Source organism: Talpa europaea (assembly GCF_964194135.1).
Source record: "Talpa europaea genome assembly, chromosome: 9".
NCBI classification, from domain to species: domain Eukaryota; kingdom Metazoa; phylum Chordata; class Mammalia; order Eulipotyphla; family Talpidae; genus Talpa; species Talpa europaea.
Genome location: NC_140076.1, coordinates 98,541,381 through 98,558,531, shown reverse-complemented (window position 1 = coordinate 98,558,531; position 17,151 = coordinate 98,541,381). Strand labels below are relative to the sequence as shown.

Here is a 17,151-nt window from a genome sequence, read left to right as displayed (position 1 = left end):
AAAAGTACTGACCAGTGTTCAGTAATTACCTTGAAACCCAGAACCTTCCTGGCGGAAGCAGCTGAAGCCTTGATGCCAGCAGGCACCTCTTTATAGAGACTTCATCTTTCCATTGACAAGTTTGATGCCTTTTCACATATTATGTGAACTTTGCATTATAAATCGTAGACAGCTAGAAATAATTTTTATGTAAGTCATGGCAATCTTTATCTACACAAGACACATGCCTATAAAATTAAAGTTCTGCTCAAATAACTTTTTGTTGAGTGATGATTCACAAGAGAAAGGAGCTCTTACTTTGGAATTAACTCACCCTGCCCAATCAGTAACTACTTTGGCTGAGAAAATTCATCCTTTTTGTATTTGCCATTATTATTTGTCTTTTAGAGATAAACAGAGAAAACGGGGTAGAGAGAGAGGAGAGAAATACAGAAAGACAGAGACATTACAAACATTACAAATGTTTTTAATCACTTCCCCAGTGAGAAAAGGAGATACTATTTAGAAAACACCTACTATGCTTAGTACACCAGATGCTTAGCACAAATGTTTTCATAAATCTTTCAAATATTGCAAGGTAACATTATTTAAAAATGAGAGCCAGTTGAAGAATTTTGAAACACCGTTTGATCTGAAATAAACAAACTCCCTTCATGCACATAAGTACATTGTTCATTTTCCAAATGAGTTTTCTCCCTGTAACTTATGATCTTTTCTGTATTTTTCAATATCCCTGAGAGGTAGGGAATTAGGCTACCAGCATTCCTGCTGCTATACTGAAAATGGTAGGGAAGAAAAGACACAGACATGTTAGGTGCTTTCCTAAAATCTCATAAATAGTAGTGAGATTAGTGGAAATTGAATTTAAGTTTTCTGACTTGCTGTTGCCCATATCTCTGAGCACTAAAGACATTTCCACAAATTAAGTATAAAAAGTCTGGTTAATGGGATCAGGGAGCTAAATTCTGAAATTATTTCCTTTTGTATTTGAATCCCAATATGTTTTAAATAGAGATTTTTGTTTGTTTAATTGATTAAACGTGTCTGTGTACCTTCTATTTGACCTTTTACATGAGAAAAATATAATAATATTTATGCTAACTGATGTTTTGTCAGTTTTTATCATTGTAAACAGACCGATATAATCTATATTAATTCAAATGCTGTGTTGAAGTGTTTTCAGCAAAAGATAACATGGAAAATCAGATATGATACACAAGCAATTATTGGCTATTTGTTTTTTTGCAGTCACAATATGGAGCTTCAGTTTCTGCCAAACCAGAACTACCTCTCTTTTACACGCCTATTGATCTGGTGGACATTAGTGTGGAAATGGCTGGATTGAAGTTTATGAATCCTTTTGGTCTTGCTAGTGCACCTCCAGCTACCAGTACATCAATGATTCGAAGAGCTTTTGAAGCTGGATGGGGTTTTGCCCTGACCAAAACTTTTTCTCTTGATAAGGTAAGAAAATATTTTTGAAGTCATATTCAAAGAGCTGCCATGCATTTTAATTAGGGAGTACAAATTATCATAGAAAAAAATTTCTAATCAAGATGTAATTGTTTTTAAACCAGTAGGTAACAGGACTATGCCCTTGATCACTATTTGTCTTTGCTTCCATCCTCTCTTTCACCTGAAAATGGAAAGAGGACATATATGTTTCTTTATTTTTTTATTTGTCTAGGAAGCATGGAAATGATATGACTTACATAAGTGATTGTTTCAGTTAATAATTACAAACTGATGAATTCTAACTTTGGTGTTATCGTTTTGTGTTTTCTGGATGTATGTGAATTGAGGACATATGACTTAACTCAAAGTCTTAGAGATCATGAATTTGTTTTGCACTTAAATCTCAGATCTAATTCAAGTCAGGCTCCCTCATTGTAACTCATTGGTGCTTATGATAAAGAATATTAATTTTAATAATTATTTTTTTAAATATAGAAAATTTTCCCAAAATACATATACTGGGTTGAATTTAATGCTATGACTGTATTCACACTGTCAGTGGGCAAAGTTAAGAGATAAACTACCTAGTAAAATTGAGTTACAAAGTACATAAAGCACATAAATGCATGATTTCAAAGTAGGATGTATGATAGAGTGTGTTACATCCTTATGTGGTTTTATATTAGAAAAGAAAAACATATGTGTTAGACTTTTTATAAAATTTTAAATGCTAACCCTATCGATGTATTTAGTACTAAGTGGTAGTTAGTAATAATTAATGTATAAGAACTGTGAATCTAGGGACTAAGAAAAGAGTATCATTATTTAAATAAGCCTTATCCTTAGGCAAAGAAAATAATACAAAACAAATATGCCCCATTAAGCACATTTTCCTCCATCTTTCTCCTCTTACCAGGATCAATAGCTGGCATTATTGTGACTAAAACATTAAAGTTGTGTTATTCTGACAATTTTAAAGATGTGTAAGTGTGGTCAAGGAAATATAGGGGATCCTAAAGAGTTAAAAATCCAGTGCATGAAAAAAGTACTATTTGTCTTTTTGTTAAAATATATGAGGGTGTTTTCCTTTTTTCAAGTAAATTGGTTGAATATTTAGAAATTGTTTGGTTAAACAAAGTATGAAAATTAACAGAACATACTGAAATCAGCTTTAGAGTATCAGTTATCAACTGTTTACAAATGTCCCAAATATTGATAGTATATTTGTCTTTTTTCTATAAGTCCTTTAGGAATTAGTTGAAAGCTGTAGTTAAATGTTCATTCTGATAGAATTTAATAAATACATTTGTGATGCTATTAAAAAAAATTTACATATAAACAGAAATAGGTGACTAATCAGGTGTAAGTGAAGAATTGTAGGAAAAATATCTTTGTTTTGAATTGGCTGCTTTCTTTGCTTGCAAAAATTGAATTCTGATTAATCAGACATGTGTCTTCACTCTGTTGGTGACATACATTGATTTGTGATGCTCTCTCTGTGAGTAACCTAGGAGCAGTTGCCTTTATTAGATGACCAGCAGAAAAAGAGGTGTAATCTCACTTCCTTCTAAACGTCCAGTTTAAATTTAATCCATCAATTCAGAAGTCTGTGATATTGGTTCAAAAGGAGAGTTATGAAAAAAAGCAAGTTAAATTTGGCATATAAAACTTAATGATGGGGGATTTTAGGAAACGATTTTACTTATTTTGATAGTGAATGCAACAAAATATTTGTGCAGGACTATTTTATATGCATTTGTGCAGATTATATTGGTTAAATAATGATGTCACTTAGGGCATATGTAAGGACATTTTCAAACATTATTATTTTATTTTCCATACATAATTTTGCAAATAGAGATCTACTTTTTTTTAACTTTGTCTCTAACTAGTGATTAAACCTCTTATGAACATATAATTGTCTTATAGTTTCTCTGCTTTCTTATTGATGAAATGTAATACAACTCAGTAGTATAAACATGTTTTCCTCACATTCTTTCACTAAGGATATCTATTAAATTATATGTACTATGCATTTGTGTGACATTACAGCATATATCAATTTAGATTAACTTTAATATAATTTATTACATCATCTTAAGAATCTACTTAAAAATGTATTAAAAATGCAGAATCTTGACATTTGAAATTTGGATGCTCAATATGACAAAGGTTATCTATTGAGTTTTGTTATCGTGTGAAATATTAATACTTCACAACACAGTTTTGATGAAGTACAATTTGCCGAGCCTGCATATGATAAAGAAATTAAATGCTTACCAAGGGAGTTCAGTAAAAATTAGAGCCCAGCCTGAGCATCTGCTGGAAATTTTATTATCCTGTCCTACTGACAGTGTGGATCCCTTGTTGTTTTCCTAGATTGACAGCTGAATATTGCACTGAATTCTGCAGCAAATATGTTTAGGTGAACTTTGTTTCCCTTTTTTTTTATTTTTTTGGGAGTTTGGAACATGCTTTTGATTTTCATTCTATATATATTTTTTATACTCTTGACATTTGTAGATGCCAGATTGAGGTCTAATACGCTGTAGCAACGATAGACCATTGACTTACAGTGAAATGCCAGTTGATATCTCAGTAAACAGAAATATTATTATTCTTTACTGTGCAGTCTGTATAAAAGCTGTAGGCACTTTCTTTAGGGAGGCAAATGATCAGATTTTTAATGTCAAATATAAAAAAACCCGTGTTTGCTTTTGTGTTAAATAACATCAAAGATAGGTTTTATTAACTATATTCTTCCTTCCCAAATCAATCTTTTCTGGTATGCTCCAAAATAGCTAGATTTTTGTCCTTGATGAATATCAAGGAAATATAATCATAAGCATATTTAAAATATTTTTCTTTATAAATATATATTGAGTTCAAGTGATATTAAAAAAAGATGAGTAGAAATCAGTCAAACTTAATTAAAGCCAACTCTGCTGACAAACTGGAGAAATGCTCTATTTAACTGGGAATGTTAAAAATTGCTTAAACTTCACATAAAATAATACTCCTGACTTGTGTTCACATTATTCTGATAGAAATAGATAAAACATTTTTTTAAATTAATTTCATTATAAATTTTGTACTCTTAGGTAGCTACATCTTACATACTGCAAATATACGCTATCTTACTGCAAGTTACATATATCTTTATCATTATGTAAATAAACTCAGAGTGTTTGTTACTATTCTATTTTTTTAAGATTTATTTATTGATGCATACAAGAACTGGGTACTGGCCAGAAGTGTGGGGGGTGAGAGGATTCACCAAAGACAGAGTGGGGAACAGAACAGGAGAAATGACTGAAAGACACTGCTGAGGAGAGCAGCAGGTGAGTCAGGAAAGGTCTGCTGTGCCATGTGGGTTGCTTCCTGGCCGACCGGGGATCGAACTCGTGCCTGCAGAGGCTGCAGATTGCTTCATAGTGTGGTGCTTAACCCCTTGCACCACCAGGGAGGCCCTGTTTGTTACTATTCTAAATCAAATTCAAACTTAAGGAAAAGTTCATTTCTAAACTATATAGAGATATTAGAGCAAATATGTGATTGAGCATTAGTAAGAAAATTTCTTAAGTTCATATATTTTTATTTTATGGCTATTGGAAAATAGAACAGAAAATACTGAAACTAAAATTTGAGAAATATTTAGGATTCTATTTCTTTGTAATCAAAATATCAATTGTAGTTGTTTTCATGAAATGCAAACTTAACCACATAGTATAATATTAAGTTTATATGAAAAATTTAATAAATGATTCATATATATCTATAGGACAAAAAATTAATAGATAGATTTTTGGCAATATTACACTGAGTTTCCTTTTTAAAAAATCCATGTGAACAGACAGTTAACACATTAAAAAATGAGTCTTTTGAATAGTGATCTCAATCAAAGAAGAAAAGGCCAGTTTAAAATTTTCATATCCTATGTTGCTTTCTATAGTACATCTATACATTACTCAAAGTGAAAATGTCAGTGAAATTTTTAAATGCATGAATTATGTTTTAAGAATTCGGTTGTGGAATATGCCTTTAAAATGCCTAGAACTTTTGAAAAACAGAGTAAGTACTGTGCAATATTAGTAAGGGAAATGAAAATCATCTAGCTCATGTGTCAGTGGTCCTAAGAGTAGAATGTAACCTGTTTTTGGACAAGAAATATGCTAGATCTTTAAGGCAATGTAGTCTGTTATACTTATGAAAGATTTATTTTAGAAATATGTTTCTTTTATTGACCCCAAATCAGCCACCGTAAGTTCCATTCATGTTTTATAGTTTTGCCCTTGTAGACATCATGGAATAAATTAGTCTAAGTTATAACATAGGTGAAATGTTCATTTAAAAGCATTTTTTTTTCAAATACCCTAGAAGACCAATTATCAGTTATGGAAGTACAATGTCCCTTGTGGTAAACATCTTTGACCTGGAATATCACTTCTAAATCACTTTCCCCAAAAAGTTGTTTAACATTGTAGGTTATTATTATTATGATTATAATTATATATATTATAATCATCAGTGTCTATCATATTGAGTACTTAGAATACACACTTATTACCAAATATTTTTCATTTTATCCATTGAACTTTTATAATATTCATATTATAGTAATTTTAGATTTAGTAATTTTATAATATTCATATTATAGTAATTTAGTAATTTTATTTTTTTCCTTCAGATGAAATAAATTCAATAAATTCAATACCTTAGAAAAGTTTATTTTCCTTCATTCACAATTGTGCACACTGGCAATTTGTCTAAGTTCACATAAGCAGGCCTTCTTATTAATATGATGTCTGCTGTGCTTGTTCATGTATTTGGAGTCAGAAGGATTCCAGGTACTGGAAAATGACCCCATTCATGTGTCTAGACCCTCTGGTGGAGTTGCTTTAATTGCTGAAATGACTTAGTCCTTCTCTCTGTCTCTTCATAATATGGTGTCTTATCATTAAGGATGGTTTCTAGAAGTCATTCATAAAGTAGCAGTGTTCCAGGAGGGCAAGAGTGGAAACTGCAAGTTCTGTGGAGATAAAGACTCAAAGTCAACCATTGTCATTCCTACATACCCTTAGTCAAAGGAAGTTACTATGTACAGTATTACATGCTATATGTAAGAAGGCCATATCATCTAGTTAATTAATGTAAATAACAGCAAAATCATATCACAAAGGGGTGTGCAGAGAGAATAAAGGCATCATTATAGTGATCTTTGCAAATAGTGCTAATTTGCCTTCTAGCCAGTTTATATTCCTCTCGCATGTTTTTTTTTTTTTTTTGAATCTATGAGGTATGATTGCTGGCCCCAAACCTCATCCATAGTTCTCTTTGAGATAGACATCTCTCCATTTTGTATATGTGTTGCTTTTATGTGCAAAGACCTTAAGAGTTCTAGAATTGCGGTTGTCTGCCTGAGGGAATCTACTAGGATCTGCTTTAAATCTTGCTAAATTCTTCACAGTATCATATAGCAGCATTCCCAATGTGATCCTTACCCTAAAGTCATTATTTTGAAAATCTTTTTCCTTCTAGGAAAGTTGAAGTATGAAGGATATGTTTATTTTCTAAGTCATTAAGTCCTAGACCTATGTGTTTCACTTATCAAATTAAACATATCTTTATTTAGTTCTTTTTTCTCTTATAGTTCCTTTCTGTCTTATTATACTTGGGTAGAAACACTCACTGACACTTTCAGAATTCTGCTAGAGGTTTTTTTTAGTGGGTTCTACAAATGCATTATGTACACTTTCTGTCTTTTGAATTATCACCAGCTACATTCTTGCCAATTGTTGTGTCACTACACAGTAAGGCCACTCTTTTCCCAGTCTCCAATAACATTTTTCACACTGCATTTCAAGTGTCCACTAACAGTTTGTTCACCCTTCTTCCAGCCTTTACTAACAGCCTTCTCTTCATTTTTCAAGAGAGGCCTCTGCCTGCCTCTCACTCTCAGAGCCCATACTATGTCTTAGATTTTTTTTTTTTATGCTAGCAAACATTTTGGTATCTTTATCTATTGCTGCATATCAAACAATCCCACAACTTCGTGACTTAAAACAACACGTAATCTGCTCTTGGTTCTATCGTTTGGCATTCTGGCAAAGGCTCAGCTGAGTATGTTTGTCTTTGTTCCATGTGGTGTTAGTTGTTCTCACTTTTGACTTTGCAGTTGGTTGACAGGTTTTTTGGTCACTGTCTGGTCCTTGATGTCTTCATTTACATGATTGGGTGCTCAAATGACTTAATGAGGCCTGGATCTCCATGGGTTCTCATCTTCAAGGCAACTGCTCTGGACTTGTTCACATGATGACAATTTTCTAAGAAAAGGCAAGAGGGCACATCATGAGGCTGAAATTCAAAAGTTGCACAATAATAGTTTCCACTGATTGGCGCAATTCACAAGGCCAAACTAGGATCCTTGAGCATAGACTTGGCTCCTCCCAGTCAAAGGCTTCCATCCACCAGACCTGGATTTGAATCAATGTCTATTTAAATACAAATCTAAGTTCTCTCCTCTATATCATGCTGTTTCCTAATTTATCCTCTCTGGACCTCATTACTTTATGTCAAAAATGAAAGCGGTTTGACTCCATCTGTTTAGCAGAGACCTGGAGCTCTGGTGAGCCAAGTATACTAAGAGCCTTCCACCCCCAGCTCCACTTAAAACAGAGCAGTACCTATGATTTTATTTATATTTCGGTTCTATACATAATTACAGGAAGAGAGGGAAGAGGGGAGAAAAGAGGAGGGAATAGGAAAGCAGGGAAGGGGAGGAGAAGGAATATGAGAGAGAATTTTTATTAAAACCTATTTTGCTGTGGTGTAATCCTATATTCTTAATCATATTCAGTGTTGTAAACCACTGTAACCTCAATTAAAAAAAAATTCTTAAAAAATCCATGGTCGTCAAAAGTCAGTCTCCTTTTTATGCAATTTTGCTCCAGCCACACTGGTGAATATGGGTGAATCCTCCCACTTAGGACCATTTTGCTAGTGTTTCCTCTGCCTCAAATAAGCTGCTCTTGGGTCTTTCTGCTACACTTGCTTCTCATTCAGTTTTCACATCAAAGATTGCTTCCTGAGAGAAGTCTTTGCTAATCATTCGATACCCAGTCTCTGTGCCACTTGTCACTGGTTGGATTTTTTCACTGTATTTATCATCATATGAAATTACCATGTTCTCAGTCGTTTATTGTTTACTTATTTAGTTTCTCTTTTAGCCACTTAAAATAATCACTAAAAGATAAGGAATATTATCTGTCTTGCTCACTACTGTATGCCCAGTGCCAATAACCATGTCTGGCAGATAGGAAGGATGCAATACATACTTGTTAGATGAATGAATAATTATAGCATTCTAATTTGAACCACAATTCCACATGACAGCTCTTCAGTTACTTGGAGACAACTCTCATATTCTATCCACAAGTTTTTTTTTTTTTTTTCCCTTTCTAAATAGTTCTCTTTCCTTCCCATAATAAGGTTTGCAGACTTTTTACATGTAGGTTGTCTGTTCTCCCATGTGGATTTTAAGAAACTTGTTTCTATCCATATTAACTTAATTGAGAGGAAGTTGCCACAAATTGCTAATACCTATCAACCAGGCAAGAAGTCTGGAATAACATTGTCAGTTCTCTAAATGCTAAAAATATGATTTAGACTTGTTAAGAAAATTTTCACAAATATGTTGCATAATCATATTTTACAGCCTGAGTACTTCTCTTTGGATTATAATAGAGAAAAATCACAATTTATGCTTGTAACTCATATGGAAAGACCTTATTAGAAATAAATTCTGAATTTTTAAAAATTAAATTAATCTGATTGATTATTATGAATTTCTGCATTGTCTCATCATGAAAGTATATGAAACAATAGATTAGCAACAGTCAAGTGCATAATTTTCAGTGCTATTATTTTAGCTTCAAATTTGGCATACATATTAATTTTTATTTATTGTGTAGTATTGTATTATGCAGTATTGTTGTATACTTGTGCATTAACTAAGGAATTGTAATTATTTAAACAAATTCAATATAAAATTCTCATCAGGTATACTTTTAACATGCTGAAACAATAAGTGATTTCCTTGCAGTAATTGTTTGCTTTTCACATAGTCAGTTCTTTAATTATTGTTTGGATTGTCATATTCAAAAAGTTAACTCATCTTCAAATTATACTATAGAATGGGTTCATTAAAAGGCTACTGATCATGGGTATAGCATCTGTATGGGAGATTTCAACCTAATGTTCACTTTCGGGAATATTTAGCAAGTTCTTATATAGAAAAATTCCATATCTTCAATAAAAAAAAGTGTGTATGCATGTTTGCATTTGCGTATATACTTGTCATTTTAAACCTAAATCTTGCAAGCTGGTATCTGAAAATAACCCATTCCAATTACCCCAAAGTTCTCATCACATTTTCAGCTAAGCCATGTATGCAGACATAACTTGTCCAGTAGATGATACAGATTGTAATGTTTCCAATCACACATCAGTGCACTTAAAGTATAAATCCTGTAATTGTAGCTAAAGTAATATTTTTTTAACCAGGTACATTATTAAAGTTATTTAAATTACTCCCAATCTTCTTTACCTTTTATTTTACAATTTGGGCTAGTTGACTATGAAGCAGGTCAATCAATTTTCCAATATAATTATGTCTTCACCTCTTTTCCGTTTCAGACTGTGATTTCACACTTGTTAATTAGTTAATCATTTTGGTAGAGTGGACAAGGTGAGATTCAAATAGAATTTTTAATAATATAAATTGATGTGTGCAGCTCTGATCTGGGTTAGCTGGTAAAAGAACCTAACTTGTAATGGAAAATACCTCTTATTTGGTTCTTAAAAAAAAAAAACAACTCGTGTCGAGGTTAATGGAAAATTCTCACAATTATGGCTAATGGAAATTTCCTTAAAGTACAGTCCTGCTGTTGAGAAACTGATTTTACCCATATCCTGTTCACTTAATTCTTTAGCAGATTTTAAATTGAACTAATTAAATATATCCACATTCTGGATATGTTGAATGATACAGTCTTTAGAAATTAGCATGACTTGAATTCCATGATATTTATTCCTTGCCTTTGTATATTCTTTATAGATTTTTAAGAAGATTCTAGTCATTTCTACATAGGAATAATCTTTATCCTTTGTTCAAAAACTTTAAATATAAAACCCAGTGATTTTCTCACTATCATACTTGCAGTGTGCTCCATGTTTAATTACTATTACTTCTGAAATAAGGTGTCATTGGATATTTTAGAGATATATTTACCAAACTGCCTTTTCATATATGTTACCTTTACTTACCCAACTTCCCCATCTGCTTCTTTCACTTGAATTAAACTCCTTTCATCCCGCTCTGCTTATTCATTTGCACGTTTTCCCAAAATATCCCATATGTTTGGAACAATTCATCATTCCTTTTCTGCCAAATTCACCCTCAATTAAAATTACAATTTACTAAAAATGTTTTCAAAGCAAAATGTTACTTTTAGGTATATGGCCTAGACTAAGTGAATCATGAGAGCTTTTTCTAATGTCATACATATGTGCATTTTACATAGCATACATGCATGCATAACAATGTCATACACATGTTGCTTTTATAGAGCAAAGATTATTGTTGTATTACATTTACATATATATAAACTTCAGAAAATATATATACCAAAAGACACAGAATACTTGAATATATAAGTCCATAGAGTTTCTTAGAGTAAAATGAGTTGTTCTTAAAGTAAAAATGTTATTTAGGAAGCAGCATTTTCCCCACTTTGTTTTAAGACAAACATGACTTCATATTTGAGCTGTATCATTATTCTAGACAGAAGGGATGGTATAAGAACATCCGTGGTTATGAGAATACTAAGCATATTTAAGATCCAGCAGTTGGATCTTAAGTAACTAGTCGTAGAAAATAGTGAAGGTCATATCTTTCCTAAATAATGTGACTGTCAATGAATTACTTAACTTTTCTAACCTCAGCATGCTCACTTACAAAATAAGACTGCTTTCATAATGGGAGAACTATGCTTATTAATATATACCTGAAGAGAAATCATGTATTGTCCAAAAATCAACAACAATGTTAAAAAAAGTAGTAAAAAATTCTACAAGGAAAGGACCAAAAAACATTTTCTCACTCTTATTCAATGAAGACATATTATTTTTATTTTTAAATAAATACAGAAATAATAGCAAATAATTTTAAAAGGCAATAAATAAGACCATAATACATGTTTTTTAAAAGTTTTCTAGTGATACTCAGCTCAACTTTTTTAGAGAGAATATGTAGCACTCCACATTAATACATTATAATTATTGTTACCACAATCTATATGTCAAACTCAAATAGTAATAATTGTGTAATCATTTATTAATAGGAATCTAAACATAACTATAATTTTGCCCTTGCCAGGTATGGACCTTTTTCTACTAGTACCACCCACACTTAGTCCTATAATTTCTTACTGAATACTACACAGCAATCTACTAGCAGGGTCTCCCTGTTTCTATTCCTATCTGTCCTATATTCCACCCTCTACAAATCTGCCCAAGTGCTTACTTACTACTTGTCACATCATATTCCATTTTTGTTTAAAATATTCTGATGGTTTCCTGTAGCCTTTGTATTAAGATCCTCAATTTCTGTACCAATCATTTTATCATGTCTCTCATTTTATCTGTCTCTCTGACCTCATCTCGATCTGTTTTATTTTTTTCTCATATTTCCATAAAAGAGGCATTTTTCTCTTGGATGCATAGGATTATCATATTTTTTTTTTGCACATGAACACCAAATAACATATGTTAAAAGGAGGAACTGTAAAAACACAATGTGTACATTAATATAATGTGCTATAGTGTATCAGAGCTGGTACATGGCAAACAAACAGCATATTTTACGTGTTGAAGCACATGTTAAGTCTTCTTTTACTCACGTATTTTAGGCTTCAGATGCATTTCTCAAATGAAGTTAAGCAACAATGAAGCATCTCCAATGAAGTTAAGCAACAATGGCCTGCTCTGGATTCTTCCACCGAGTCAACCTCATTCTCACTCATGATTCTGCTCTAATTGTTTTCCATGCCTAGAATTTTTTTGTTTTTACATTAAAAAAGAAGAGAACATTGTTGCTACTAGAAGGGTGTAAATAATATAGGAATAATTCTTTTGTAGTAATTTATGTTTATCAGATGTCAAAAATGTAGATCCCAATTCAGTTACACAGAGGAGGAATGATCACATGTTCTTCCTTTCTGTTCCTTTCCATTAACAGAAAATTTAATGTGTTTTAAATCATTCAGTAAAATACTTCTTTAATATTTTCAAAGAAAAAAATATTTCTTCCTTTTATCTGTTGGACTCTCCTTAGTTACCAATCATGAAATTCCCAGAAAATAGAAAGTGTTTTTATAGGGGTCAGAAGTGGCACTGCAAAGTGAGTTATATTTTATGTGACATACACATGGACTCAGAAAAATATATTTAAATGTTTTTTTCATACAAAATTATAAGTGTTAACGTAAATGTTAAAACACCAAGTTGATATTCTTGGTTTCTGAAGCTTTTCAAAGTTCACTGAAAGAAAACTAGAAAATGCTTACCAACCCTGCAGTGCCTTCCATCAAGACATGTAGGATTTGTGTCTAGAACTGCTACTAACATTCATAGGATTTAATCAAGTAGGTATCCTACATAGAAATCAGAAGATTTACCTGAATTACTGTAGGCATAGCCAATCATGGAGCATAATTTATAGACCTTGCAATTAAAATTGCTTTACATTAAAGCATGAAATGAAACACACTAAGGAGTTTTCTCTGTAGTCATTTGTGAAGCAGGCACTTAAAGTATCTTTAATATTGGCCTCTGGTATTAAATAAAAGACAAGTTTATAAACAGTTCAATAATTGGACAGGCTTCATATTGATTTTTTCCCTTTGTTATATAATATCACCCACTTCTCCATCCAGAACCGTGTTGCACCCGGTTGAGGATGCTGGAAACATGGTCGCCGCTGTGTATCGGAATGTGGAGAGACGGAAAGGCTGTCACAGCAGTCAATAAGATCTGAGAGGTGTTGACTAATTGCCTGCTAATTACACAGTAAATTGTCTAATTAAGCTGATGGTTAATTAGGGTACGCTTGCACAGCAGTCTTGTGGAATTTGTGTCTGATGTCTGGGAAGCAGCTTGTGTAATTGGCAAACTGGTAAGGACTGGCAGAGAACATGACTGGAAAGCTCACTGCCAGTGGATGACAGAATAAGGATTTAGTGGAAACAAAAGGGTTGTCATTTTTATTCTGAAGGTTTTGTTTCAGTTCTGCAGCTATTCTGCAGTGAGCATTTGAGAAATGCATCTGAAGCCTAAAATACGTGAGTAAAAGAAGACTTAACATGTGCTTCAACACGTAAAATATGCTGTTTGTTTGCCATGTACCAGCTCTGATACACTATAGCACATTATATTAATGTACACATTGTGTTTTTACAGTTCTCCTTTTAACATATGTTATTTGGTGTTCATGTGCAAAAAAAAATATGATAATCCTATGCATCCAAGAGAAAAATGCCTCTTTTATGGAAATATGAGAAAATAACACATATGATTGCATAGAAGACATTTGAAAAGAGAACTTTGAATGTTTAATTACATTTTGACTTATACGTCACCATGACCAATACAAATTTGACAAAATACAGATATGTTTGGATACTAGTTTAAAAAAATGAATGTTATAAATCAATGTTATCTAAATTAAAACAGTAAATATTTATATTGAGAGAATTTTACTTTTATCATTTTTATCGTTTTACCATGCAGTTGCATTTTGATTATAATTTGTAAAATATAAGTTCAGAATATTTCAATGCTTGATGCTTGATCAAATTACATTTACAAATGGATTGGAATAGTGTTTGATGAATTACCAGCAAAATTTGAGTGTCTTTAAAATTAAAAGACCTCAAAATTCATTTGTTGTTGTTCTTTAGAGCTGAAGGAATTTATATTTTGATCTCAAAAACTAATTACTGAAATACACACTGAAAATTCATCTTGTAAATCAATCAAACTAGTTGTTGAAGAATACAGACCCTTCATAAATGATATTAGGTACACAAACATTGCCCTTTGAGAAGATCAGAATACAAATGCTAACTTATATTACCATGTGCTGTCCAAGATCGCAATATTTTTTTGAGAGTTTGTAAATAAGATTTTAAGTTGAACATGAGGTTGCAGTTGAAACAAAAGGCCACAAGTATTCATTGAATCTTGGATTTACACTTCTATGCTACAAAGCAAGAAAAAAAATTGAGAATTCCAATCTTAGATTTCAAAAATATAAGGTTTTAATTATGTTATAGTATCTACTTTTTTTCTGCTTTCTTAGGAAATAAAATGTATGTCTGTGTAGGTACATATGTCTTTTTGTTCCCACTGTTTCCATGCATAGTGTAAAGTTTTATGTTGTTAAATTCAAAGAGGGAAATATCATTATGCTCTCTCTAAAATGTCTTTGAATTAGCATTAACCTTGGAGGTATACACATAGTAAATGAACATATTTACTATTTTAGCACAAAAGTATTTTCAATCTGTTTTAAAGCAATACTTTGAAATATTGTCACAGATAAAAATGAGAGAAAATTACAATATTCTTCATTTCTACAGTAAAGAAAAATCACATTCATTCATTTGTAGTCTTAGGTTATGAAGTCTTGGCAGATTTTATAAAGAAATTATGCAAGATAGTAGAAAAGTGAATTTACCAAAGCATACAAGGCTAAACATTGAAATTGCTTATCTAAAGATCTATCTCCTGAGGGAGAAAATTCAGATAGAGGTCATTGTTACAAATTCTTCCATTCTATATTTTGATCTATTCAGTTTTTCATTATTTTTTCAGAGATAATAGAAAAAGTGTATTGTAAGTGGTAAATGTTTACATAAAAGGAGTCAATTAAATCTGTCAACCACTGCAATTAAAAATTTAAAGATTTTTTTATATAAAGCAAACTTTCAGAAAAATTTCTCCTTTATTTTTGTATATGAATTTCAGTGTATTTTCCATTAAGTCAGAATATAGATTATTTTCCTTAATATATAGCTGTCATAAGAATAAGTTCCATATATCATAAGATCATGTAGTCAACTATAAAGAACTTCTTGTGATATTTTACTTTGACCTTTAAGTACATACACATATAACACATGTGTTTATGTGTGTAATGTAATCTGTTTCTTTTTTAATTTCTTGAAAAATGTATCCCTGCAATTTAAAAAAAATTCAGAGTAAAAAAATTGCAATATTTAGCAACCTTACCCATCAACCTCATTGTAGAATTCACTTTATTCTTTTATAATAATAAATATAAAATTCACTTTTATAAAATATGAATTCCCATGATTTTTAGTATATTCCCAGTGTTGTATGCCCATTGTAACCAGATCCCCATGGTATCAGAGACTACAGGGCATGACATCATCAGTAATTAATTTCATAAATTTCCATTACTTCAAAAAAGAAATACTTATACTGATAAGTAATACCTATCAGTTATTACTTCCCATTCCTCAAGCCCTAAATATCATTGACATACATTTTATCTCTATAATTTGCCTATTTTGGACATTTTGTATAAATGTAATCATGCAATATTTGATCTTTTGTGTCAGGTTACTCTTACTTGACATAATGTTTTCAGAAATCATCCATGTTGGAAGAATTCATTAATTTTTGTGGTGAAAGAAACATCTTGATTATTTATACATAGGTTTGTGAATATTTGAGTTTTTAAACCCCTACTTTTTGCATATTAGTGTTTTCTTGAACTTTCATATATAAATTGAAGGGAAGGAAAGGTGTGTGTATTCATTTCTCTTGTGACTATACCTAGGAGTAGAATTTGCTGGCTGTTATGGTAACTCTGTGCTTAATTTTTGATGAATAGCTGACTTGTTGCTGCTCCAAAGTTGCTGCACCAGTTGACATCCCCACCAGCAATGTGTGAGGGCTTGTATATTTTCACAGTCAACAGCGTTGTTTTCCATCTTTTTTATCATAACCATCAGAATGAGTGTAAAATTGTGTAACTGAATAGTTGATAACAGAATAGTAAAAATAGAAAGGCCTAATAATTGCCTTAATATTCACAATTAATTGATAATACTAGCAGTTTAAAATAGCTGGCATTTTTGACTCTTCTCTGTTGTTTGAGAAAGCATGGTTATCAGCATTCTCACTCCCACTAGAGGTATGACATAAGAGCAAGCCTAAAAACAGTTTAGGGGTGGGAGATAGACCCAAACTCAGAAAAGTAGCCAATTTATAGGAAGCCTTAGGGAGAAAGTATTATGTATAGCATACATCTAATAAGTGATCTCTTAGTGTTTGGCACATTTTATAGAAAATTGAGTAAATGCTCCAAGTCAAATTTTGAGCGTACCATACTGAATTAGAAACCTAAAGAGAAACATTTAATAAATTTTAGATAGAAGGGATAAAGAATATTTCCCTAGGAGTCAAGAATCTGACGTTCTGCCCTGTTTTCTGCTCCCTTCTTGGGCAGTTTTTTTCATTCTAGGTCCAAAAGTACAGATTGTGAGAGTTAAAAAGATTTACCTTAATCTAGCTCTCGTCTAAGAGCTTCTTCTTATAGATGAAGAGAAT

The 17,151-nt window shown here is 31.8% G+C and overlaps 1 protein-coding gene across 1 annotated transcript in view; it reads left to right on the top strand.

Moving 5' to 3' along the window:
• The window catches only part of DPYD (dihydropyrimidine dehydrogenase), a gene marked incomplete at both ends in the record, with an annotated part of 741,074 nt that overhangs the window by 379,233 nt on the left and 344,690 nt on the right, over positions 1-17,151 (top strand). Inside the window, one exon of the mRNA XM_084242233.1 lies at positions 1,249-1,464. Coding sequence (XP_084098359.1) covers positions 1,249-1,464 — 216 coding nt within the window. The remainder of the gene's footprint in view (positions 1-1,248; positions 1,465-17,151) is intronic.